The sequence below is a fragment of the Pieris rapae genome, chromosome 4 (assembly GCF_905147795.1).
Source record: "Pieris rapae chromosome 4, ilPieRapa1.1, whole genome shotgun sequence".
Classification (NCBI taxonomy): Eukaryota; Metazoa; Arthropoda; class Insecta; order Lepidoptera; family Pieridae; genus Pieris; species Pieris rapae.
In genome coordinates this window covers 3,070,732-3,096,107 of record NC_059512.1, presented here as the reverse complement: position 1 = coordinate 3,096,107, position 25,376 = coordinate 3,070,732, and the positions used below count along the sequence as shown (strand labels likewise).

General features: G+C 31.7%; 1 protein-coding gene and 1 non-coding gene across 5 annotated transcripts in view; both read left to right on the top strand.

Annotated features, from left to right (window-relative positions):
- LOC111000292 (beta-glucuronidase) overlaps positions 1-25,376 on the top strand; it is a 36,767-nt gene that overhangs the window by 9,533 nt on the left and 1,858 nt on the right. For 2 of the 4 annotated variants that reach the window (XM_045627950.1, XM_022269686.2), the window contains exons 2-13: positions 7,260-7,523; positions 9,308-9,490; positions 15,931-16,100; positions 17,420-17,562; positions 18,789-18,976; positions 19,363-19,509; positions 20,205-20,377; positions 20,812-20,955; positions 21,132-21,216; positions 22,037-22,213; positions 22,841-22,979; positions 23,202-23,657. In XM_045627950.1, coding sequence (XP_045483906.1) covers positions 7,263-7,523; positions 9,308-9,490; positions 15,931-16,100; positions 17,420-17,562; positions 18,789-18,976; positions 19,363-19,509; positions 20,205-20,377; positions 20,812-20,955; positions 21,132-21,216; positions 22,037-22,213; positions 22,841-22,979; positions 23,202-23,383 — 1,992 coding nt within the window. In that variant the 5' untranslated portion in view covers positions 7,260-7,262 and the 3' untranslated portion in view covers positions 23,384-23,657. Of the gene's footprint in view, positions 1-5,108; positions 5,164-7,259; positions 7,524-9,307; positions 9,491-15,930; positions 16,101-17,419; positions 17,563-18,788; positions 18,977-19,362; positions 19,510-20,204; positions 20,378-20,811; positions 20,956-21,131; positions 21,217-22,036; positions 22,214-22,840; positions 22,980-23,201; positions 23,658-25,376 lie in introns of those variants that run through there. The other 2 variants (XM_022269685.2, XM_045627949.1) reach the window with 2 other exon arrangements.
- LOC123689167 lies at positions 21,524-21,716 on the top strand. Its single transcript, XR_006750210.1, has one exon. It is a non-coding gene; the product is annotated as a U2 spliceosomal RNA (small nuclear RNA).

Genomic DNA, 25,376 nt, shown 5'->3' with positions numbered 1-25,376 from the left:
AACGATTATTATTATAATTAAAAAGAAAATGTGTGCGTATTTATTTACCGGATATTTCACAAAATGGTGACAGATTTTCTCGTACTTCTTACATATTGCGATAAATACTGTTTTTATAGCAAATAGGTGAAAGCTTTTAATTTGCGTAATGTTTTATAATTTTGTTTACTCAACATAAATGCACAAATACAAAATCTCAAAAATTATATTTTACAGAACGAATATTGTCTATCAATTCGTTTACCAGTTCGCCCTCATTATTAAATCATATTCTTTAATAATTTTTCCATGGTCAGCGTGACCATGTAAAAATTATTAAGAAATTTACTTAGAAAACACGCAGTTGTCTCATTTTTGATTTTGCTATATGACATATGCAGCGTCCTATTTAGCGTTGTCTCGATTCTAGGTTATCCTAATGTATGTTTAACTAATGATTGTAAAAAGGAACTGAATCCTATTTCAGGATCTCATCTCAAATAAATTACATTTCAAAATAAGTTTCCGTGATATTGCAATTATGTCTTAACATGAGAGCTAAGGTTACTTGCCGGATTTCCACTACATTAAGATATAGATTACAGAAAGTGCAGCAGGTTTTTAGTTTCAACTTCACCGGAAGACTGAAATATACTAGTTGCATTAAGTCACATTAAAATACATTATTATATCTCACAATATTAAATGATTGTCATTTGACTCACGCGGCGTGCGTTTTGACATATACCATTTTAAAACTTGACAGTTCGCGTTCATACCAGTCTAGTTTTTACGTTAAATACAAATATGCCTAATGTGAAAGTTTTAGAGTAAAGACTAAGCCTATGGCAAGCGTCTTGTATGACAATTTTTTGGCATACAAGAGCACTAGTTCGCAATTGTTCGCCCTAGAACTACTTAAACGATTTGACTTTTTCGTTTTTGATATGATTATTCTACAACAGTAAGCATGTTAACTGATAATAATTAATACATCTTCCCGTCTCCATACGAAGTAATGTGGTCAGAACAAAAATATATAAATACATAAGTGCCAAGATGTAGGCAACATGACGACCTACTCACGATATTTAGCAAGGACTTTTCTGTAACTTTTCTGATAAACTAAATATGGAGTCGTAAACCTCATTACACGTAAACCAACGATAATACAACTAGACCAAAGACGTTTAGAAACACTTATGAACAATGCCACTAATTATCTAACCGGCCTTTTCGAACAACGAGCTTATTGTAAAGATATTTAACTAACTAACATAACATATTGCCCTTTGTTACTTTTGTCTCATTCTGTCTGTCATGTTAGTTTGTAATTTTATGGCCCGAAATCTAATCCATGACAGCATGTCTTGCAAAACAACAGTAAGAATCAGCCAGAGGATACCGTAAACAAATACAAAAATAATTGTTCATTAATATGCAATTTGTATATGAATAATAATAGTCATGTTTAGAAGTCAATTTCAGATAAAGTATTTAAAATACGTAGATTAATAAAACAAAATAAAATACGGTAATAATGGAACATAAGATAGACTGGTATTACTTATTAGGACAGGTAGCCGTCACCCGCCTTAATAATTATCTATTTAAACCTTGCATAAATCATCAAGGTCATATTGGTGAAAAACACAATAAATTCCGCGCATTAGTTTTTGAGCTTGCTTGTTTTATATAATATGTACTAGCTGCCGCCGCGAAATTCGTTTCGCCTTGATATGATTTTTTTACTAAGCCTATCGTTTTAGTAGCTACACTTTGCTCGACCGCTTTTCCTGAATTTATTATTTAAACAAGTTTCCTGGTTGTAAACTTCCTCAGGGTTCCAGGGATATTTTTTTTAAATGGTCCTTTCGGCTTCAAGTCTTGCGCTCAGTAACATATTTTGCGACAGCATATTTATGTAGAAAAAAATATCTGTTCCACAACATTTCTCTAGAACTTCATCTGTCATCTTTAACAGTGCTTAGAAACGTTTTCGACAAGCCGTTTTTTCTCCGACTTTTATAATTCGAATTTCGTGTTAAAATAAAGCCATTCACAAATAACATTTTAATTTTAAAACTATTCTATGGACAAATATTTCATTCGTCGACCGTTTTTTCGCACATAGTGCAAGTTAATATGGTGCATTGTAAATGAGCTACAACAAAGAGCATTTGTGAAGGCTAACATTAAAGAGATCTATGATAATACATTCCACAGAGCACAATGAACACATTCAGCTGGATATGAGGATCACTGAATTAGAATATTAGTATGGAACAAGATTTCTCTTTTATAACGAAAAGGGACTTTCCTTGGGAAAATTCCTTGCTATTTAAACCCCTTACTTCAAATTTAAATTACATATCTGCATTTAATTAAATCTTTATATGTAGTTGCTACACAAAAAGCGCGCGAAACAACTAAAATTTACACTCAAATAGACGTCAATATTATCCAGACTTGACAATTATGTCAATTAATAGAAAATGGATTATTTTTGGGTTTGTTGTTATTGTTATTTTATTGCAAGTAAGTGATATTTATTACTCTTCGTTACTTCTAGAGACTATAAATATTCATGTTACCAAAACATCAATAAAAACAAGTTTGTTCGAATAAATTTTGCTACGGGTCAATAGCCTGCAAATTACTTGTGTTTTACATAATAGTGTCATTTTATGTATAATATATATATTATATGTATAATATTTACGTAATGCTTGGAAAATGCTAGTAAGCTTTAACTTTCAGCATATGTTAACAACAACAAATTTGCAACCACAGCTTTGGCAACAAATAATTGAAATTATATAATTTTCAATACTCAGTGTTATGTATGCAAAAACCGTTTTCAAAGGTTCCCGATCCAATGTAGAAATCGATACTAACATTTGATCTTTGATTTTAATTCTACTTACAACATGAAACCATAATTTTTTCAAGAATGGAACCTTTAAAAAGCGTTCGACAATCTATTCCGCGGAAGAAGAATTAAGTAACAGTTTTTATCATATCAAAAACAGAATTCATTCGAAGTTGGTGAATAATATATTGATGTAACATAAGGTCTAATTAAAACAGTATTAAACTAGAGATATATTTTTTATATTAATTAATTAGAAATAAAATATTAGCTAACACTACATATTTATTATTTATTATCAATTTAATTTAAATTAAGTTGTTCTTACATGGCAATGCCAATTACTAATCAACACAACAAAATTATAATTAATTTTCTTATGAGTTATTACAAATTAACAGGAAGCTAATTAACTTGGAGTTAACTATCGGACTTTGATCTATGTCTAATTAATTTTTTTGCTGGCTCTTTAACATTACGTTAGTTACAGTTTAAATGCTTAAAACCGGATATGCAGAAAGTCTTACCTTGAAAATTCGTAAAAGATTAAGAATCGCGTTTTAAAACAGGAATCGAAATGTATGTAAGTAAAAATATATTTTGTATACGACTCACTAAAAAGTTAAAACATTCCAAGCGTTTTTTAGGTTTGTATTCAATTAAAAAATCGCTTAGATTCGACGAATTCTGACATTAACAAAATCAACAGACTTTGTAGTTCTAAGCACGGGGCCGATTCTCATCATTTCTGGACTTTAACGGACGAAGTATTGTTGTATCTATTGATAGAACGATGTACGAACCTACCTTCTTTTCTTTAACACCCCATTCCATATTGAAATTCGATAATAAACACAAAAGATATGTGAAATGGTGCAAAATCGAAAAAAAATTAAAAATGGTATACGTGTTACAAATTCAAAATAATTAAAAAGTTGAAAAAAAAGATAAGTTTTTATGTAACAGTATTGATTGCCAAACTAGTTAAACGTTTCTGACTTATAAGACTTAAAACTTCATACATACTGTTAAACAATCATTACATTTTTAAAAATAATAAAATAAACTTTATTACATAACGCTATGTTACTTTGTAATACACATTACACTTTACACAACCTCAAAAATGAACGTTGTTCTCACACTTTTATAATAATATTTTCATAGCAAAATAAATGAGTTTGCATAGTCAGTAGTCGCTTTGCAAATAAATGCGACTAAAATACGTTTATTGTTAAATACACTTTCGAAACAAGTGACAAATTGCGTACATACTTTGTTAAATTTTTTGTGGGTTTAAGCGATTCCAACAATGCAATTACACATAATGGGAACTCTAATTATTGATCTGTAACAGTTATGTGAACGCAAATTGTACAGATATTGTACCCGCGTCTTCTTTCGTGTTATTTTTTCTAATATGCTGAGATCAGAAAATGAAAGAAACTTTACATTATTTCAAAGCAACCCATTGCTGTATAAACAACGTGTGTCAAAGTTTTATACAGTTTTACTCTAGTTAAATTTCGGTTTATTATACTAGCCCCGGATGTAGGGGCTACAGTCTCCACAAAAAGCCCCACAACAGAGACTTTATTAATAAAAGAATCCATACTTAGTTTAACAATGAATTTTTTAATGTACACCTCTAAATTCGGCATTGCATCAAACTGTTTTATTCTCAATACATCAACCACATACACTTCGACATAAACTTTAACACGATATCAATTTTTGCCAACAATTCCATACTCAAAACAAACTTAAATACCATATTTAAAAAAAAATATTACAGCTCTTGATTACAAACAGACATAAAAATCTCATGTACATAGACAACGTGGCATACCTAGTATATGCTGGTGTGTGGAATCTCAATGTGAGTTATGCGCTGCTCTAGAAAGTATATTTTGCAATAAACCATTAGTATGACCATAAATTTTGTCAACTATCTGAGGAATCTGCTGTTATGGAACTAATCAAGAATCAGCAGTTTTACCCTGTCATTAACGATTCCAACTTTGATATTAAGTTTCCGTACCATGGACTTAGAATTTAAAACAAACATAAACATGAAAAATGTTGCTTACAATGGCGTGATAATTATTGGAATTGGAATGTGATTCCAATATTGATGAACATAATTCAAATAAATTACATATTTAATGATTCGGGATCAGTATCGGTTTTACAGAATAGCCTTGTTGACATCTGGTATTTAAATTAGATTGATAATTAAATACCGTCATTATTGACTGTGCAAACGAACGGTGTAGTTCATTAATAACCACAATAAGCCTGACACGGTGAAGGTGAGACGTTCAAATATATTTATATTTTGCATAAAGAAAAACAATTAATAAAAGCCCGATGATTTAATAGATTGCATAATTCATCCAAAAACCAACGCGACAGAAATTAATGATAGCATTATTGTTTGGTACTTATAAGTTCAAAAATTCACATTAAATTCTGAACTCGTTTATTTGAGGTTAATTAAATACCATACTCATGGTTTTCAAAGCCTATAATGACTTATCATCTTTAATTCATCATCCTTCATCAATACAGCCCCTTGTGGGGATTAGATTCTGCAAGTCTACCTCGTGGTTCTTGCGACCATCTTCGAAGACCTTCAATACTCCCATTTATGATTGAGTGCTAAAATAATATACATTTAGAAGTGTGTGTTTGTTTTGTAATAAAGTTAGTAAATAGCGATAGTATGGAAATACTAAAAGGCTTGTAAGATTGATTGTTCACGCCGCTACGTATAATATAAATATTCGGCTCGAAACCTAGAAACCTAAACCCAGCATCAGCCTAGAAGTTTTCTCTCTCTTATGCATATAATTATTAGGAACTATTTGTGCCTCGCAGTTTCGCCTGTGTTACAGGTTTTAGTGATTTAATATTGCCTTTTCGACAACTGCAAGACAAAAATATTTTTTTTCAATTCGAACCAATAGTTCTAGACTTCTTGGTCTAATATACTTTCATGTTCCAGCCAGGGCTCTTCTAGTACCGAGTTTCGTGCCCCCAATTTACAATTCAAAGAATATACAATTTCTGTAACACTCAGTTTTTCAAAGTTGGTATGTTTTCGTGCTTTGCTGTATTCAGGCGAATTTTAAAATCATCGTTGTAATTATTTTGTCTTTTGGGTTTAGTCCCTGTTGTTTTCTTTTTATATTAGTACTGTTACTCATACTTTTCTAAAAAATCTATGTTCGAATTGTAGTGCCACAATGGTCCACATTCACACTGAACTTAACAAAGAATATGAACAAACGGAAACAAAGGAATATAAGTATTATTTTATCAACAATTAAATAAATCGCACGAGATAATAACTTCCGCGATGATACCCAGATAGAAATCTTAATCTTAAAATTGTTATAGAAATAGTTAAACTTCAAGCCTAAGTGAAAATATCAATCATTTAATACAGAGTATTAAAGGACAAAGCTCTCAATCGTCTTTGATAGAAATTCTATCTTGCTTTGCTCATTGGCCAGAGCGAAGTATGAAAACGAATATTTTTTTAATTTGACTCAAGTATGGCTTAGTTAAGAGTCAAGAGCGTTGTCTTTGGTACAGGTGAGTATTACCTCGCCTTCCGTATCACAGCTGAGCAAGCTTTCCACTGAAGTATTTCCGAACCAATTGGACTTAGGTTCCGGCCACGCACTCGCGAGCCCTATCGCATGTTGCCCTGTTCTATGAATAAAAATTCGGAAATATCCTTTAAGCTATAGATATAACCCAAACACGTTATGCAATAAACGTTGATAAGACGGTTATATTACGCTCGCAGTACCAATACTATTATGAGACGCAAACATTTTATTCATAGAAAGTGAAATTCTGAATGCAAGAGCGTCGACATTGCATGTCTTGTACACAGAAAGTGCTATTGATCTCATACGATTGATCTCAATTTGAATTAGTAACCAGTCAAATTTGTTTTAAACAAGTCTTCGATAATCTTAATAAACAGATTATTTATTGTGTCTAAATTATATATATAGTATTAAATAAGCCTAGTGCTAGCTCCTTAGTAATTCAAAAACGCTAAACGATTGTACATATATTTATCAAGTGCCTATTTTAGCAGAGTGTGTACTCAGTGTTTCGTGTTTTTTCGATAACAGTTACCTATTTCCGTTTTCAATGTTTTCTGCTCCTACGAAGAAATTAACTAAAGAAATTTGGTTAAACCAAATTTCTTTTACATCCGTTCAGTGTATTAGGCGTTAAAGACTAACAGCTAAAGATATTATTAGATATATTCGTCTTTATAAAGTTGGGATACTTTAAAATTAACATCAAATTTATATTTACATTAAATTCTTCACATACAATATATATTCTTTTTAAATTTTATACCTAAAATAATTTATTACAGATAATGTTAAGAAGATGCGGTTTGTTCCTGTTATGCACAATAGTTGTTTCATACGTCGAGGCCACTGTACCAGTCACAGCTAACACAAATGAGATAAATCAATTGCCAAGAAAGAAAACTGTGAATCCAGGGGCAGCTCTTTATCCTCGGGCAACTGAAACTAGAGACCTTAGAAATCTAGATGGTGTGTGGAATTTTAGGAAATCTCCCACAGACCCGGAGTTCGGATACAAAAACGGATGGTTCGAACAGGATCTTGAAAAGGTTTGTAAGATGAGGATAAATATGTCAAATTTAAACTTCATTAGTACTTAATTACATAGGATACAAACATAAGCATAGTAGTTAGTCGCGGTGAAACACCCATTTCGACCATAGTTGCTTGTTATGCTACTACTTTATGAAGAAACATTTAATTCTCATGTTTAAATAAGAGTTATTATTATATATTTCGACACTTGTAGTGTAGGAATGATGTAACACGACCGGATGTTGCAAATTTCCCTGGGAAACAGAAAAGTCTTACACAAATTCACATGATAAGAAAGGTGTGAAATACTCCATTTTACAAGGAGTGTAACGATGTGATCATAATATAATTTTCTTATTTTGTTGCCTTTATTTTTCACTTATTTTATTACAAAAAATGTATCTTTATTAAGAATACAGCTGCGAATACAGGTGTATTATAAAGTGTTATTTGAGTGTTATTTGATTTGATTTGACTGATTAAGCGTAAAGCGTATATTTGACGTGTTTTAATTAGCATATAACATCTTATCTTTACATTACATGTCTTCATTATTGAAGGTCGTTCTTGAAAAGTAATAAGCGATACGTCGACTTGTTATCACTACACCACTTATCCTCAGCATGTCTCTGGTGATATTAAGTTGGTTGAGAATGGACTTTTTGGTCCAATACATCTCGAATGCCTCTATTTTTTTCGGTTTTGTTCGGTTGGTACTTTTACTGGTACTGTACTGTACAGTACGAATTTACCAATATATTATTGATACTGCAATTTAATAAAGTATTGCTACATAATATAGACTACAAAACTGGTTGCTTTACAATATTTTAGTTTCTTCTATTGTTACGCCAAAGAATGATAGCTTCTTACTCGTGTAAATAAGTACACACATGATATTTATTTGTAATTGTTTTGTATATAGCGGTCAGTCATTTGTTTTTTTTTATTATTATAGGACAATAGTTAACTTACCTAACCTATATAATTCAATAAGATTGAGCAGCTTTTGTATACTTAAATTATATATATATGTATATTTTTTTTTAAAGTGGAAAATAATGACAAGAATAAATAATAATTCTTTCACATCGTTATTATTACAAACGTACAAATAAACTATCCCCTTTATAAATTTAGATATGTCATTCGTAACCTCGTCACAATGACCTACTGACTTTTAGGATTAGTGGATAATTTGTTAAAGAAGTCTTATAAAATTCTCAAGCTAGATATAACTAGATATTAATGGCTTAAATGACAATCACATTGAAAAATGTGTCATTTTAATTTATTTGTTTTGACAGGTGCCTAAATGTTCTAGCTAAAATTAAAATACAGTGGATTTTATTTATTACGACCTTAGTTGTAGCGAATATTGGCTATAACGACGTTAAGTCTTAGTCCATTGAATTTAAAGCATACTTTAGTACAAAATTCATGCTGCTAAAGCGACTTTGGATATTTAATTTTGAGTTATTTTTTAATGTTATGTATAATTATGTGTGCAAATGTTTTCAATAATACATTAATACAAACTAAATATTATTAATGTTATCCAACCATTGCCCATAACGACTTCCGTATATAACGACGAAATAAGACTGGTGCCTTCAACGTCGTTTTACACGAAATCCACTGTAATATTTTTTTACCGCCAAAATAGTTCTCAATGGCTCTTACCATACATACTATTTATCTATTCATAATACAGACTAAACTTATGAAAGAGAACAATAATATTTGACGTTCCTTTCCTTCTGTGTTTTTATTCTCTACAAATACCATTTATTTACAGACTGGTCCGGTGATTCCTATGCCGGTACCCTCGTCATACAATGATGTTGGTGAAGACGCCTCGCTAAGAGATCACGTTGGTCTCGTCTGGTACGACAGACGCTTCTTTGTTCCGAGCTGGTGGGGCCAGAACGGCCAACGAGTTTGGCTCCGATTCAGCAGCGTACATTATGCTTCTCAAGTAGTGAGTATTACGTTTAATCATATAACTTGCAGACTCGGCCAAGCGTTGCTGTGGCTATTTTAAAAATCTTGTGCTATGGCTTATGTGAAACGTTGGTATTTTAACACAGCGCCATCTGTTAGAATTGTATCAAATAATAAACAAATAAGTGCAATAAAATAAAACTGCGACTATAATTAAAGATCTATCCTATCATCCTATCTCTTAAGTTGGATCAAACTGCTCACGATGTTCATATGGAATATGGTGTAATGGTTGCAGCTCCTTACATTGTGTAAAAAAAACTTGACGATTAAAAAAAGTGGCGGAGAGTTTATTGCCAGTTCTTCTCTTCCGTTCTACGCCCTCGATTTGAGAACTGGCAGTAAATGTAAAATTAGAATTATTTAATGAACATTTCTTTTTTTTTTGACGTTCATAAGTGTACATTATGTTACCTATATGAATAAATGATTTTTGTTTGTGCCAACTTAATTTAAAATCAGTTCGGTAGTTTATGAGTCCATTGCGGACAAACATCGTGACAGGAGATTTATATATATTAAGATGTTAATAAAATATTGCGGGTTTCTTTTGGTTCTGTTCGGTCATTGAGAAAACTATTGCAATATTATCTTCAACAAAGATTGCAGTATTTTCGTAATTGCGAAGGGCAGATCGTGACTTAGGTGTCATAGTTATTCAGCTGTCGCTGGGCAATTGTTCGGTAATTGGATAATTTGTCAAGTGAACTCAGTCAACCGAATAAGATGACCGATATTCTCCCTGTGCGAATTTACTTACATAACGTTGGACAGATTTATTAGATGCATGTTATATGGATATAACCTTATATAACATATACATCAATAAAATTGGGATCTCATTAATATTTAGTATGTGTTAGTATTAATATATACGGTTATATAAAGTAAACAGGAACCTTTAATATGTACCCGCTTAGTCTGCATAGATTGAAGTGATAATTATACCAATGGCTGGCAAAACTTGAGTTACACAAGTCGAGGATTTAATGGCTTTAATTGTACAACTTTACACACCCACATACACACATACACACAAATTCACACAAGTACAAGTAATTAGTATTTACTTTAAAGGGACATTTTTTATTTTAGTAACTATATGGAGCAAAATAAATAATTTTGAATTTGAATTCCGAATCAGGCGTATCATTTAGGTACAGATTCCTCCATCTCGTTCAATAATATTGTTTATCTGCATATTAGATTTAAGCTATTAAATAGAAAATCTTTTCACCTTTGAGATATAAGAACTTAATTGCAAAACATATATTATTTATTGTCATATTCATTCTCATGTGTATGAACATATTTAAGCTGTAGGTAATACGGTCTGTAGGCGCGGTAAAAAACAAAAGCAAATCGTCTTCTCAACAAAAACATGTTTTACATACAATATAAATTTAGTTCAGGTCATGTTTTTCTACAGTCTTATAAAAACAATTGAATGATGAAGATGTAACTGATACAGTATACTTGTTTTCGAAACTTAATAGGCAACATTGATATTTCAAACAATCAGTTGAGTTTAACAACGTACTTCACCTGAAATGTATATAGCTCAAAATTTCCTTGCGAAACTTCAGTGTAATATAAGGATTGGAACTTAAAATTGAATTTACCGAATCCATGATAAGTAAGAGCTCTGGTGTTGCCTATAGCCTGGTATCAAGTAGCCTTAGTCTAATGTTAATTATAAATCTTTTATGGAGACCGAAGTTGTGGTTTCAAACCCTTTCGACTTGCAGTCTATGTGCTCATTTAACAGTATCTCATGTGGTAAAGGAAAATATCGAAAATTCGACAATTCCGACCGACATTCCTTACACTTATAAACTTGGTGTCAGGCACAGAAGGCTGATCACCAATTAGCGTATTAGAAAATATAATCACTAAACAAACAAAAATCAGAGGCCAGTTTTTTATAAATCAGTAGCGCTATGACCAATTTAGTCATAGCGTTACTGATTTATAAAAAACGAAAATCGATAAAAAATTAATGTTGTTTGATGATTTGTTAAGTATCATGTCATAAGAAATCTAGTCATTATCCAGTGAAAACTAGTACATACCCTGACTGAAGAATGTTGGTGATATCCTGCATCTACTACTTACATTAGAGATTACAAGATAAATTGAACCTATTATAAAATCGTTGACCATAATCTTTCTATCACGCAAGATGTTAACATTTAAAACTGTAGTATGAATTCCTACAATAAACCAATATTTCTCTTATTTTGGTATTATATTAATTTGTTTATATAATATGTATACGGTTAACCCTTACGACGTTTAATATAAATTGCGAAATACAAATTAACGATATTAATACAAAAACTTAAAACACTGAATTCAATCAAGTTACCAATTCGCTTAAAACAAATGAATTTATCTTCAGATGTTCATTTGTTTTACATTTGGACTTAAGTGGCTCATATGTACCGTGTATGAGTTTTTGAGCCATGAAATCAGAGTGTTTATGTAATAAAAATTAAAAAATCATCTTCGTCAGTATTATAACAATTAGTAGCAATAACATATACGTAAATGAGGCACGATTGTACGCGGACAAATGAAACATTACGTTATGCTTGATTGTGATAGGTCTAATGGATTGAGTCACAACTCACAAGATTAGACTGGAGACGCTGTGAACCACAATCGAGCGCCATCTTTCGACTTTATTTGTAAAAATGGCAGTACAAATCACGATAATCTTAATTAAAAATATACTGCCAATAATGATTGTAGCTCTGTTATTATATTAAATTAATCAAATCTTTGTTGTAGTTATTAAAAAGAGTATTCAAAACAATCTGTTAATAAAAGTTTTATAACTTTAATTTTCCACAACGATAACCTATATTGAAAAGTAAAATTTCCGTGTAATTTTTCATGTCATATATGGCTAAACGATAAAATTTTATCGGAATGTAAATAAGCCATGCAATTTCCTAACATGACATCCAAACCTTTACTAATCACGTTGTGTAATGTAAACATTGATAGCGTCCTAGATTAAACAAATTCACACGTAAATTATTTCTATTGCAATATTTCAATTCATGTAAATTTTCACAATTACTATTTTAATGTATGTTAAGAAACACCAGATGGCTTGTTTTCTAAAACAAGGTTTTAATGTTTAGGTAATTTTAGCCGTATTTATTAATTATTAGTTAGGGCTATTTAAGAAAAGTTGCGTAACTAATTAATTTTTATTGGTTGGTATTACTAAATTTATATTTATAGGTAAACTTTTGCATTAAAAGGATATTTAAAAAAAAACACTTTTTAACCAGATTGAAGCCGTGTATTATAAACTTATAATTATTTAACATAATTTTAAATTTATCCGACGTTTTGCGTGCTTTACAGCGTGCATGGTCACGGTGAATGAAGACATAAGGTGTTGAATGTCAAAAAATGTTATAAATGACAATACTCAGTGAAAGGATATTTCTAAACATTTTTTTGTTTAATGAAATTATTTAACTAACGCAGTAGCAGTTTAAAATAGACGAAACAATAACAATATTCGTTTCCTTTTGTTTAAGATATTAAAAACATAAATAAAAGATTCATTAGACCGTGAACAAAAGACGGTATATGATTACAACAACAGTATTATTTAAGATCGCAAAGATATTTAATATGAACAGCTGATAGGTCAAGATGCGAGTGCACGACCTTTCATGACCCCAGTGATTAGCCGCGTACGATACTTTGACCTGTGCCGTATTAATTTGTTCATATAAATGATATTATCTGTTTACACAATGGTACACATTACCTTTAATTAAAATGATCAAGGAAAAATTTAAGTTTCATCGTAAGTTTAAAAAGTACAAGAACCTCTCGGATTTTGAATCTTTTTCGCTTCTCAGGTCACGTGTCAAGATTCTTGAGAGACAGTGCTTCAATGAATATATTAGCAGAACTGAAAATTCAATAATAACTAATCCTAAACATTTTTGGTCTTACATTAAAAGTAAAAAACTTAACCACTCCTTTCCGAAAACTATGAATTACTGTAGCGAAACAGCCAGCAAGGGTGAAGATATCGCTAATCTTTTTGTTAAATACTTTAAGTCTACGTATAGAAATGATAATTTCAACAATCCATACACAACCGTAACTACCACATCACAACATGCTCAAAACAGTGACTCTAATATATCCGCAATCGAAATACAACCTAAAAAAATATCGGCATTGCTAAAAAAACTAGATCTCTCAAAATCGGGTGGTCCCGATTTTATTCCACCACTATTCTTAACGAAGTGTGCTGATAATTTGTCAAAACCACTTTCGTACTTATTTAATTTCTCCATACGCAAAGGTCTAGTACCTAACATATGGAAAGCAGCTTTCATTACTCCTGTTCATAAAAAGGGCAATAAATGTGATATTGAAAATTACCGACCAATTTCTAAACTATGTCTCATTGCCAAGATCTTTGAAAAAATTGTATATCAACAGGTGTATGCAGCTGTAAAGCCTCAGCTCACCAGTGAACAACACGGGTTTTTAAGGAATCGATCTACGGTCTCAAACCTTATTATTGCCAATGAATACATATCGAGTGGCATGGATAGGCGAGCGCAGGTCGATGTCATCTACACAGATTACAGCAAATGTTTTGATCGTATTGATCATGACATCTTGCTTACTAAGTTGGCATCCATGGGTATACACGGCGACCTGTTTCGCTGGTTCAAGTCATACGTTGACAATCGTTCACAAGCGGTCGTTTTACAAGGATATACATCTAATTGGATGTCTATTCCTTCAGGTGTTCCACAGGGCTCCTTATTAGGACCCCTCTTATTTATACTATTTGTGAACGATATACTATCATGTTTTAAATATTCTAAAATATTACTATATGCGGACGACATGAAAATTATGAAGATAATAACAAACACGCAGGATGCATTACAACTCCAGGAAGATTTAAATCGATTTGAGGATTATTGTTTTCGAAACAAGCTGGATTTGAATGTCTCGAAATGCTTTTGTATGACATTTACTAGGAAAAGTAATAAAATCAGTATAACATACAAACTTAAAAATTCTGCATTAGAGGCTGTCGATGTTATTAGGGATCTAGGAGTTCTGCATGATAATAAGCTAATATTTGATTTACATATAGGTAGTATTGTACGGAAAGCGACCAAAATGCTTGGCTTTATTTTAAGAACATCATCTAGTTTTACCCAAGTAAAGACATTGAAAATTCTATATTGTGCGTATGTTAGAAGCAACTTAGAGTATGCATCACAAGTTTGGAACCCTCAGTATGCTTTTTACAATAATAGAATTGAAAATATCCAAAAAAAATTTCTTAAGCACTTGCAATTTAAGGCCAAAATTTCGCTGCCTGATTACAGAGCCCGGTGTAAACATTTTCACATGTTACCATTGTCATTACGACGTGATATTGCGGACACTATCTACCTTATGAAAATTGCTACTGGCGAAGTCGATTGTACTGAGCTAGTGAGTAAAATAAGCCTTCGAACATATAACAAAACACTTAGAATTATGAACATATTGCACGTGCCGAGAGTAAACACAAATTATAGAGGGAGGAACTTTATGGTTAGGGCAGCAAACAAATTCAATAACTCAACGGTGGACATTGACATGTTCGCTTGGAGTGTGGAGGCAGCAAGGAGAGCTCTGGTACAAAATTATTTTAACCAGGATGAATGAAGTGTATTGACTTCATTTTCATTGTCAACAAATTAAATTCTGTTTTTCTGTTTATTGTTATTGTTTTGTTTAACACTAAAATTTTTTGAAATGTCTAGGTACCTTCTTGTTATATATATTCATTCAAATTAAACTATTTGTGAAGATTTATAATTGGCCCATGTTGTTATGTATATATTCATCTATTTTTGTATTGTGCTGTGAATCTTCTTATGAATAAATAAATAAATAAATTAAACGAGATACCTTTAGTATTGTGAAATTGAGTGATTTTTAATCCTTTTAATATTTGTATGTTCTATTTTATTGATGATTCCTTATAGAGGGCAGTTCAATATTATGTAAACAGATTTACCTCCCTCCCCAATCACCCCTCTTCTTGTCAGCAAAAGCTCTCATATATAGAAGTACTTAAACAAATTTTGTATAGCAATCGTCGGAAATGCATTTTTTGCATGCATTTGCAATGCAGTTTTCAGGCGTAGACAATGTTAAAAAAGTAAAAAAATACTGTTGACATAATCATTACATTTATACAAATCAAAGACCTCAGTGCTTACATAGTACTTCAACAGCCCCAGGAAAATTGGTAAAATTGTAATTCATATAAAAGAAAAATCAATTTCAATCACATAAGCAGCAATGATGTTACCAAGAAAGCTGTCAAAAAATTTAATAAGATTATTTAATTTGCAGTGGGTCAATGGCCAGTCCGTGATGTACCATGAAATTGGTCATCTGCCGTTTGAAGTGGAGATCTCGGACGTGGTCCAATATAACACAAGCAACCTTCTCACAGTGGTTGTGGATAACACGCTTTTGAGTGATACTATACCTCAAGGAACCATACGCGATGTAATGGTTGCGTAAGTATAATATGTAATGTATGTTTGATACTCTTAGACCATGAAACTTTTTCTCTAACGACGACCAAAATTTAGGGCAAAAAATATCGGGTAAAATATCATACTTTATTGATTTCCTAGGCTATTTTATCGGTAAACAGAATATATATCCATATAAAAACTACAGGATGGATTGTGGACTGATCCCCGATTTGGAATATACCCATTTAAATCAACGTTATCTCGATATCGAGAAATTTGTGAGCACTTACGCAAAGCACAGGTCGCACAAATATTATTTAACTACAACAATGTATCGTATGCATTATAGGTCAAACTGGTGAAGTCGAGACTTTAAGTCGAGTCGAGAAGTTAAGACTAATATGAAACGGTTTTTTCATTATGAATCAATGACAAAACCGTTTCAAAATGAATTAAATTTTTTTTTTAATAGTAGTAACATTAATTTTAGCGCAAGTTTATTCCAAATTTGAATTATTGATCCTCCCGCAAAAGCTGCAGCCCCATGATTTTACAAATAAGTTGATTTTGTATTACGAAATGAGCTATCATTATACTTTATTCCGATGTTTATTAATAATTATATCATTAAACAGGTTATTACTTAACATGTTAATGTTTGTAGGGAAGTATAACTTCCGTAATAATTAGTTTACTATTTGCGTCCTTTGATAACAAATATAATGTTTTTGTTCATCAGTAGTTGATTGAATGCATTATTGTCTTTTGTTCCGAGATAACAGGATTCCCTTGAAAACATACTTCATTCAAACAAGTTATTATAATTACGAATTAAATAATATGTTAGCGATCCTCATTTATTTATGTTTGTAAATTTATTTTACAAACTTTTTTTTGTTTTAGTAGCATCTAAGTAGATTTGCCAGCACAATATAAAATACATTAATTATTTGATAAAATTCATTGATTATTTTTCATTGTGTGGCCTTAGCGTGCGACTCACATCTCTGAGGTTGTAGGTACGAACCGCGGCTTTGCACCAATGTACTATATAAAAAAATGCTTTAATTGTAGAGGGTGGAAATTAAGGATTATTTGTATTTTTATGTTCTATTATAAAAAAATAAAAACAAAAAAAATTCTTAATTTTTTTTTTATTCTTGAGGTGATAACATTGTGACACGAGAATTTTATATATAAGATAGGTTCAAACATAAGGAAAGGAAAATTCAAGAAAACTTTGAATACATTTAACTAAGTACAAATTCGTCCGTGTTGTGTGATGGCGTGAAAGTGTGGGTGTGTATGTGGGGTGTGCTCATATGTTTAGATCTATAAGAACTATTTTGTTATTTCAGGAACAACAAAGTTCGTCTAGAGCAAACGTACACATTCGATTTCTTCAACTACGCGGGCATACATCGGTCGGTCTTCTTGTATTCTACTCCTCAAACTTTTATTGATGACGTCATTGTTAACACGGACATACAGGGATTAACAGGTACCATTCGTAAGATATTCTAGAGGCTGAATCCAAAATAATTGAAATGCTGCCTTAATTTATATCAATGAAAGATTTTCGCTGATAACTTAGGAATTGATACGATTGTACCTACCCACATTCTTTACAGAAGACAAATTTATAAAAACTTTTGTTTTATTTCTTGGTATTATTATTTGTTAATTTATTAATAATAAAAAAAATATAAATAATATATATACATTTTTTTTATAAATAATATAAATCTTTATGGTTTGAAAAAAAAAATATTGTACAGTTAGAAAATAAATATTTAAAATCGTTGCATTGATACTGGCAATATACGAAAAAAATTGATTTTTGTTTTGAAGAAGTTTTGATATTTCGGTATTTTATTTTTATTTTATTCTAATCAAAACCAGTGGTATCCTTGCATTGTCACGATATCTGTATTTTATCTGCATTCAAGCAATTAAAAATATGTTGTAACAATAATCGTTTAATTAATAATACATGAAGTTTCTTGCTTCATTGCTATTCACTATGTAATATACATAATACTCGTAATAGTTTCTACTTTTGTTATAGGCACGTTAAAGGTATATAATTTGATTAAATTAAACATCTTGGTCCTTATCAAACATGGGTTACAACCATGTCACTTAACATCGTTGCCTTTTTAATGGAAAATTAAATACGGACTTATAAATCAGAAGCAAAAGCCACTCAAGTCTACTACTAATAATATTTTTCGAGAAATATAAGAATCAAAGTTTTTTTTGCATTAAGCAATTAATGATATAGAAAGATATATAAAGAAATAAAAACGTGTGTGTAATACGCGTGTATAGGTACACATGTGTACACGTGTTAGAAGTTCTATACCTATTTGGTGTAACAAGAATCTTTTCAAAATTTTATGTTTCGCCTTATTCTAGGTACGTTTGTTGTAAAAACGACGTTAACAATAGAAAAAACTAAAATGAGTATTGCTAACTTCGGGGTGTCGGATTTCGTGATGCGCGCGCATTGTTAAAATTTTCCCTCATCATTTTTCCCTAACGTGCCAAATGAAATGTAACTTCCAATACTTTTTACTTTTTACAATTCTATTTAAGATTACAAAACAATTGTTATATATACTATTGTATTGATAAACGGTCTCTTACTACAGGTCGTCTGAATACATCAGAATTCCAATAATTAAACAATTTAGTATATTGAAAATTTACTGACAAAAATTGCAGGCTTCGTAGTTTACAATGTGACCTACAAGAGTGCAAGTAACGCACAGTGTGTGATTCAATTGTTCGATAAGAATGGGACGCAGGTGGCTGGATCGCAGGATTGTGCGGGACTGATGGAAGTTGGCAATGCGAACTTTTGGTGGCCGTATTTGATGCACCCAGAGCCGGGGTATTTGTATACTTTTAAGGTAAGGAAGGTTTCTAATATGGGTTTTTGACTGTTTTACTTTTAAAGTGCGTATAATAGTAATTATTGTTAAGACGATTTCATTGGAACTCCCATAAAAACTTTATAGAGTACATGCGGCTTTAAATGTAATATGTATGGTTTGTAACATTTATCCTATCCTTCAAAAAATAAAATACTCCAGAATGAACTATAAACTAAAAATTCAAAAACTACAGAATTCTATGAATTCAGTGCGATCGGCCCCTTGATCATCAATTCAATCGATTGTAAACTTGTCGATTTGTAAACTTCCTATACTTTTTAAGTCGGTTAAAAATGAAACTGCGCCTCCATTGCGTGGCTGCTTTAATAAATTGCAATCCAATACATGCTTTGCAATTTCAGGCATCACTAATAGGGCCACTGGGTGAACTAGTCGACACTTACAGTTTAAAGGTCGGCATCCGAACAGTGACTTGGAGTAATACCACCATTTATTTGAATGACAAACCTATCTACCTCAAAGGCTTTGGAATGCACGAGGACTCAGATGTGAGTATTAAAACAAAAAATAACTTTAATTAAATTATATTACAGTTTTCCTCAGTTTTCTTTTATTATTGCGTCAACACAGAAGAATTGTTATACTGTTAACTTCTACTATTTGTAAAAAAAATTGCCATAACCCTATATGGCTCATGGGGAAAACTTGTAGGTTCCGTGATCACAACTCAATAAAAAGCCGTGAGGAACAAAGATGGCACGTTTCGCTTGTTTGTGATTGGTCGACGTTTCAAGTGCAATTTAGACTCGTGATATGAGTCACTTTCGGATGAAAACAACTATTCATATCATACATACATACATACATCATACATCGATCGTTGAGGCAGAATATTAAATTCCCCCATATCACCTCGACGTCCACTGTGAACGCGGACGTCGGAACTTTGTAAAACCTTTCCCGTATATTTCGTACAAATTCGTCCTTCAATAATAGACTGCATGGATTCCCAAAAGGCAATGCAGTAGGCCCTCTGGCAGTGCCAAGGGGAGACCATTTCACTGATCATAAGCCCCGTTGTCTGCCCTGTTCTATAAAATTGTAAACATTTTAACTTTGAGCTCGTGTTTCTTGGAAACAATGTAGTAGAGAAAAAAGAAAATACACTTTATCACATTTAAAATAAAAAACTTTTCTCATTTGCTTTTCTATTAACAATCTTCCTATATTTGATTTTCTTCAGCTCAGAGGTAAAGGCTGGGATCCAGTCCTATGGGTGAAAAACTTCAACCTGATTAAATGGGTTGGTGCGAATGCCTTCAGAACCTCCCACTACCCGTACGCCGAAGAAATCTACCAAATGGCTGATGAGCAGGGAATTATGATCATTGATGAATGCCCCAGTGGTGATACTGAGTAAGTACTTTTAGTCTAGACGTACTAGCTTTGGCATCAAATTAGTTTGACAAAGAATTACCCCAATAATACTACTATTAACATACGTGTAGATAAAAATCTATTAAAAGTCAGAAGAATCTGTGATACTTCAGCAAATACGTGATAAAACAGGTTCTAGACTTTTAGATAGCAATGGGGAAATCGATCCTAAGGATGTTTAGGCGAAAATTAGGCTTGACATGTCGAAAAAACGCAAGAAGAAAGTTCGTTAGTCGAACAATTTATAAATGACAGCCTTCAGCATACGTCAAGTTCAATATGTTTTTGGTGTACGGAAATCATACTTGGAGGTTAGCCTCATTTCTGAATTAGGGAATTGAATACGCCTTCTGGCCTGCCTTTTGGACTAGGTTTAAGGTTAGTCCAAAAGGCTATATATTATAATTTTACAGTATATTCACCGACTCGTTACTCGAGAAACACAAACAGTCCCTCACTGAGTTGATCAGACGAGATAAAAACCACCCAAGTGTGGTGATGTGGTCTATCAGTAATGAACCCAGGTCTGCTAACTATAAAGCTGATGCTTATTTTGGGTAAGTCAATGTTTAATCGATATGTAATAAATATATAAAATTGATTGACTATTAAGATTTTTTTTTTACTTACTTTTTTTATTTACTAATTGATAATTCTGTATTATATTTAAATGTAACGATTTAATACTTTGTACCTTCTGTGTAAACTTTTAAAAATTCTGATAATTTTTCAGTAAAGTTGTGAAACATGTGAAATCCATGGATTTGTCTAGGCCAGTCACTATAGCCATTTCGCAATCCTACTTGAATGACAAAGCGGTGAGTAAACTTAAAACGTAAACGTGTCCCATATTTATTTATTAAAGCCGTTCACTGATATAATAAAAATATATGGAGGCCTATAGCAAAAGGCACATACTGATAAAAAAAAGTTAATCTAGAAGTTAAAAAAACTTCAAAAAAACGCTAACGCTATTGATTATACAAGTATACTGGCGCAAACCAAGAGCACATTTTAGTTCTTAATAACAACCGAGATGGCGCTACTTGCTGACTCGTATTTGTAAAACGCGCTTACATTACAACGGTGTGGTAGTACAAATAGTTTTCATTACTTTTACAAGTTATCGCTTCTCGGCCTTTTGGCTAAGATCAAAGTGTAGTATCTGTTCTTTTCAGCTTAATATCTGAAAGTTCCCGCATAGCGGGACCAGTATATTAAACTGATTTTTGGAAACTGACGGGATGTTCGGGGCTCGCTCCACTCCTGTCACGGGTCGGCCCGGCATTGCAGTGCCGCCGGGATCGGCCCTCATAAATATTAATTGACTATTTAACTCTATATATTTACAAGATTCATGAGTATTGAAATTAATGAAATCAGTACTCTCTTTCTGTAAAGTATGTAGTTAGTAGAAACATCCATTCGTTTATTGCATTGGATAAAACCAATATAGTAGTCATTTCATAAATCAGAACTGCAACGGGCAACCCAAAAGGAATAAATACAATTATTTAATAATTATATTGTGTATTTTGAAATTATGTTGATTGAAACTTTAGTGTTCAAACCAGGAGACATCTCATCAGTAATCAGTTGTACTCCAGAAAAGCTAAGTTCACCAAAATTACATTTTAGGGTCAACATTTGGACGTTATTTGCTTTAATCGATACAATGGTTGGTACTCTAATACGGGATCATTGCTTAACATCGCCGCTTACGTGACAGAGGAAGCTACATCATGGCATCGTAGATATAATAAACCAGTTATCATGACAGAATATGGGGCCGATACGATTGCTGGGTTACATTTGGTATGTATCAGTAGAGTTGGCATCAAAAAAATATCCTAAAAGCTATAGGTATAGTCACTTAACTAAATTTAATGTTGTGTGTAAGTGACACAAAGATGCTAATTTCACGATACTTTCAAGAAAATATTTTACATAATATAAATTATAATTAAACAAAACGAACCATAGTTTTACTAAAATATGTCTTCGTAGTACATTTTTTTATGCTCATTCATTAAGTAAATACCAATTTTAATTAATAAAACAAGTTAATACAAAATTTAATACCAATCGTATTAATGTTACACGAAACTTAATTTAGCATTTTTATTATTGTTTTTATACAAGAATTAAAAGTTCTAAAGTTGTCACAGTGTTTTCGCTACAAGCAATCTCTTTCTTAATTAATGGAGACAATAACAAAAATATTTTTTGTAAACGTCAAGATCATAATACCTAATTTATAATTGTATTGAAAGTACAAAAAAATAACAACATTAACAAATTCCTTATAAACTTAGCACAAAAGTGAGAAAAACAAGTAAATTTAAAGATTAAAACAGCTGAAATGATTACTTTTTTGTTGCCAACGCTAACATTTCCATAGATTCATCGCATGTGGGATATATCGCATGATTAAATTTCTAGATACCTGAATACGTTTGGTCCGAGGAATACCAGGTGGCGTTGATGTCGGAGCATTTTAAAGCGTTTGATCGTTTGCGGCGAGTTGGATTTTTCGCCGGCGAATTTATTTGGAACTTCGCAGACTTTAAAACAACACAAAGTATGTATTATTTTGAACTAATCTGTAATATTTCTTGGAATGAAGGAAGGAAGATGACATTCTTTCTGTCCGCATACCTGTGTACAAGTCTAAACACTGGTCGGTCTCAAGACGGATCATTTTACGAGTATTTTTTAGTCCTTTTACCCTAAATCGTATGAAGTATCTAGGACACATTCTTTTGTTTAGTCCAATTAAATAGTGGAGGATTTCTCTTTGCAGCGATAACTCGAGTGGGTGGGAACAAGAAGGGTATATTCACAAGATCTAGGCAACCTAAGGCGTCTGCGCATCACTTACGCGCAAGATACCACTCTTTGGCAGCGGCGGAGTCAGGCGCACCTCCACCGGACATGGCGTATTACATCAGTGATCACAAACCACCGGCGCATGAAGATTTGTAGAATAAAAATTATAAGTCTCTATAAATTACATTCGACATATTTAAAACTTTGTTTTTCTATGTACTGTATTAACAGCTGGTTTATTTGTTTATAGATTTTCAGATGCGCTTCTACCTAAAGAAGTGATCTTACAATCGTATAATTAACAATATCAAATTTCTATATAAGAGACATGATAGTAACTGAACTATAAATACAATAGCTTCATTGAACTACGAATCAAAAAACAAAAATAACTTTTATAATGTCCGTCTAAAGTTGTATTTTAAATATGTGAAAAAAACTCGGTTTTTTGATATAAAAACAATTATGTCGCTAACGAATTTTGTAATAGGTACATTTTACTTAACATTCCAACAACTGTATCAGTTCAATAACGCATCTGTTTGTCATAGCATATTATATTTGCAAACCACTCCTCTATAGAAGGTGTTAAAGACTGCATTCCAATTACTTCGTTCAAAGTTATTTTAAAACAATTTTGTATTATGCTTGCTAATTTAATATTGAGTTTTTATATCGGGAGATCCCCGCAATAGCTCTATATTGAAGAAACTATACCTATGCATCATTCATCTCCATTGAGCACTTTAAATTAATATAATATTAGTATAGTGTATAGTAGACAACTTTTATACGTCTAATATAATTAATCATGATTTTGACACACGTAGTAAAGATTCAAATGTATGTTAGAGGTGATTAGAAATATATATACTTATATATTTGTAATACTGCCATTTAAAGTATTCATTATCTGAAAAAAGATTAAGTATAAATATAATTAATAGTTCTTCGGTTACAATTAAAACGAGTTTATAATTTAGAATAAGATAGGAAAACTGCTATTTTTATCAGCGTTTATATATTACCTAAAAGCTTGTGTAAATATTAATTGCTCTACATCAAGTCCGATATATTTAATCCCTTCTAAAAAGGTATTCAGTCTAATTACACTGTTTTAGCAATAGCTGTGTCTTTCCAATAAATACAATTAAGAAAGATACAAAAAAGTTATTAAAAACATGCTTTACGTTTTTGAGACTAAGGGCCTGTTTCACAATGTCCGGATAAGTTCCAAATAAGCTATTTGTTACTTATTGGTAGGATAAATAGTATTTTTGCGTTTCACGACTGTCAGATAGCGCTATACGTCATGAAATTCGAAGTATCTTATTTGGAACTTTTATCTTTCGAATAATTTATGTGTTGCATATCTATTTGGCACTTTACATTCACACTGTATGGACAGTTTCACAATGTATGGATAAAGTGCCAAATAAGCTATTTATTACTTATTTGTAGGATAAACAGTATTTGTATAAAGTACCTAACATTAGAAAGTTCCTAATAAGAAACTTCGCGTTTCATGACGAATAGCGCCATCTGACAGTCGTGAAATGCAACAATAGTGTTTATACTTTATCCTACCAATGAGTAATAAATAACTTATTTGGAACTTATCCGGAAATTATGAAAGGACCTTAACGATATTTTTTAACCTAACAGCCCTATTCAGAATTGTCAATATCTTGAATGGTAGATTAATAATAATTACATAATATCAAAGCAAGTTACTTTGACCAGCGAAAGGCTATTTTTCGTCTGAATTCATTACTTGTTTCTTCAGTTATTATTTAATTAACGACTCTGAGTACGGCTGTGATTATAAACCGTATTATGTAACCGGTAAGCCAACAATGACATATTATAGTTTGTGCTGAAAAGTACACATTAGCAATGCATTTAACTGTAAATGGTATTATCTAAGTCTATTTTTAGTTTTAACCCACCTATAACATAAAAAGTGGAATAAATAATTACAATGTTTACAAAAAATTATAAAATTGTATGTTGTTAGAACTAAACTCTCTAAATATGTTAAAGGTTCTCCATATTTAAGGGCGAATCCAGTTGTAGTAGTGTGGTTCATCAATGATTCCCCTCCCATACCCCATGGGGCCAGTTATTTGTCACAATTCCGTCACCATAA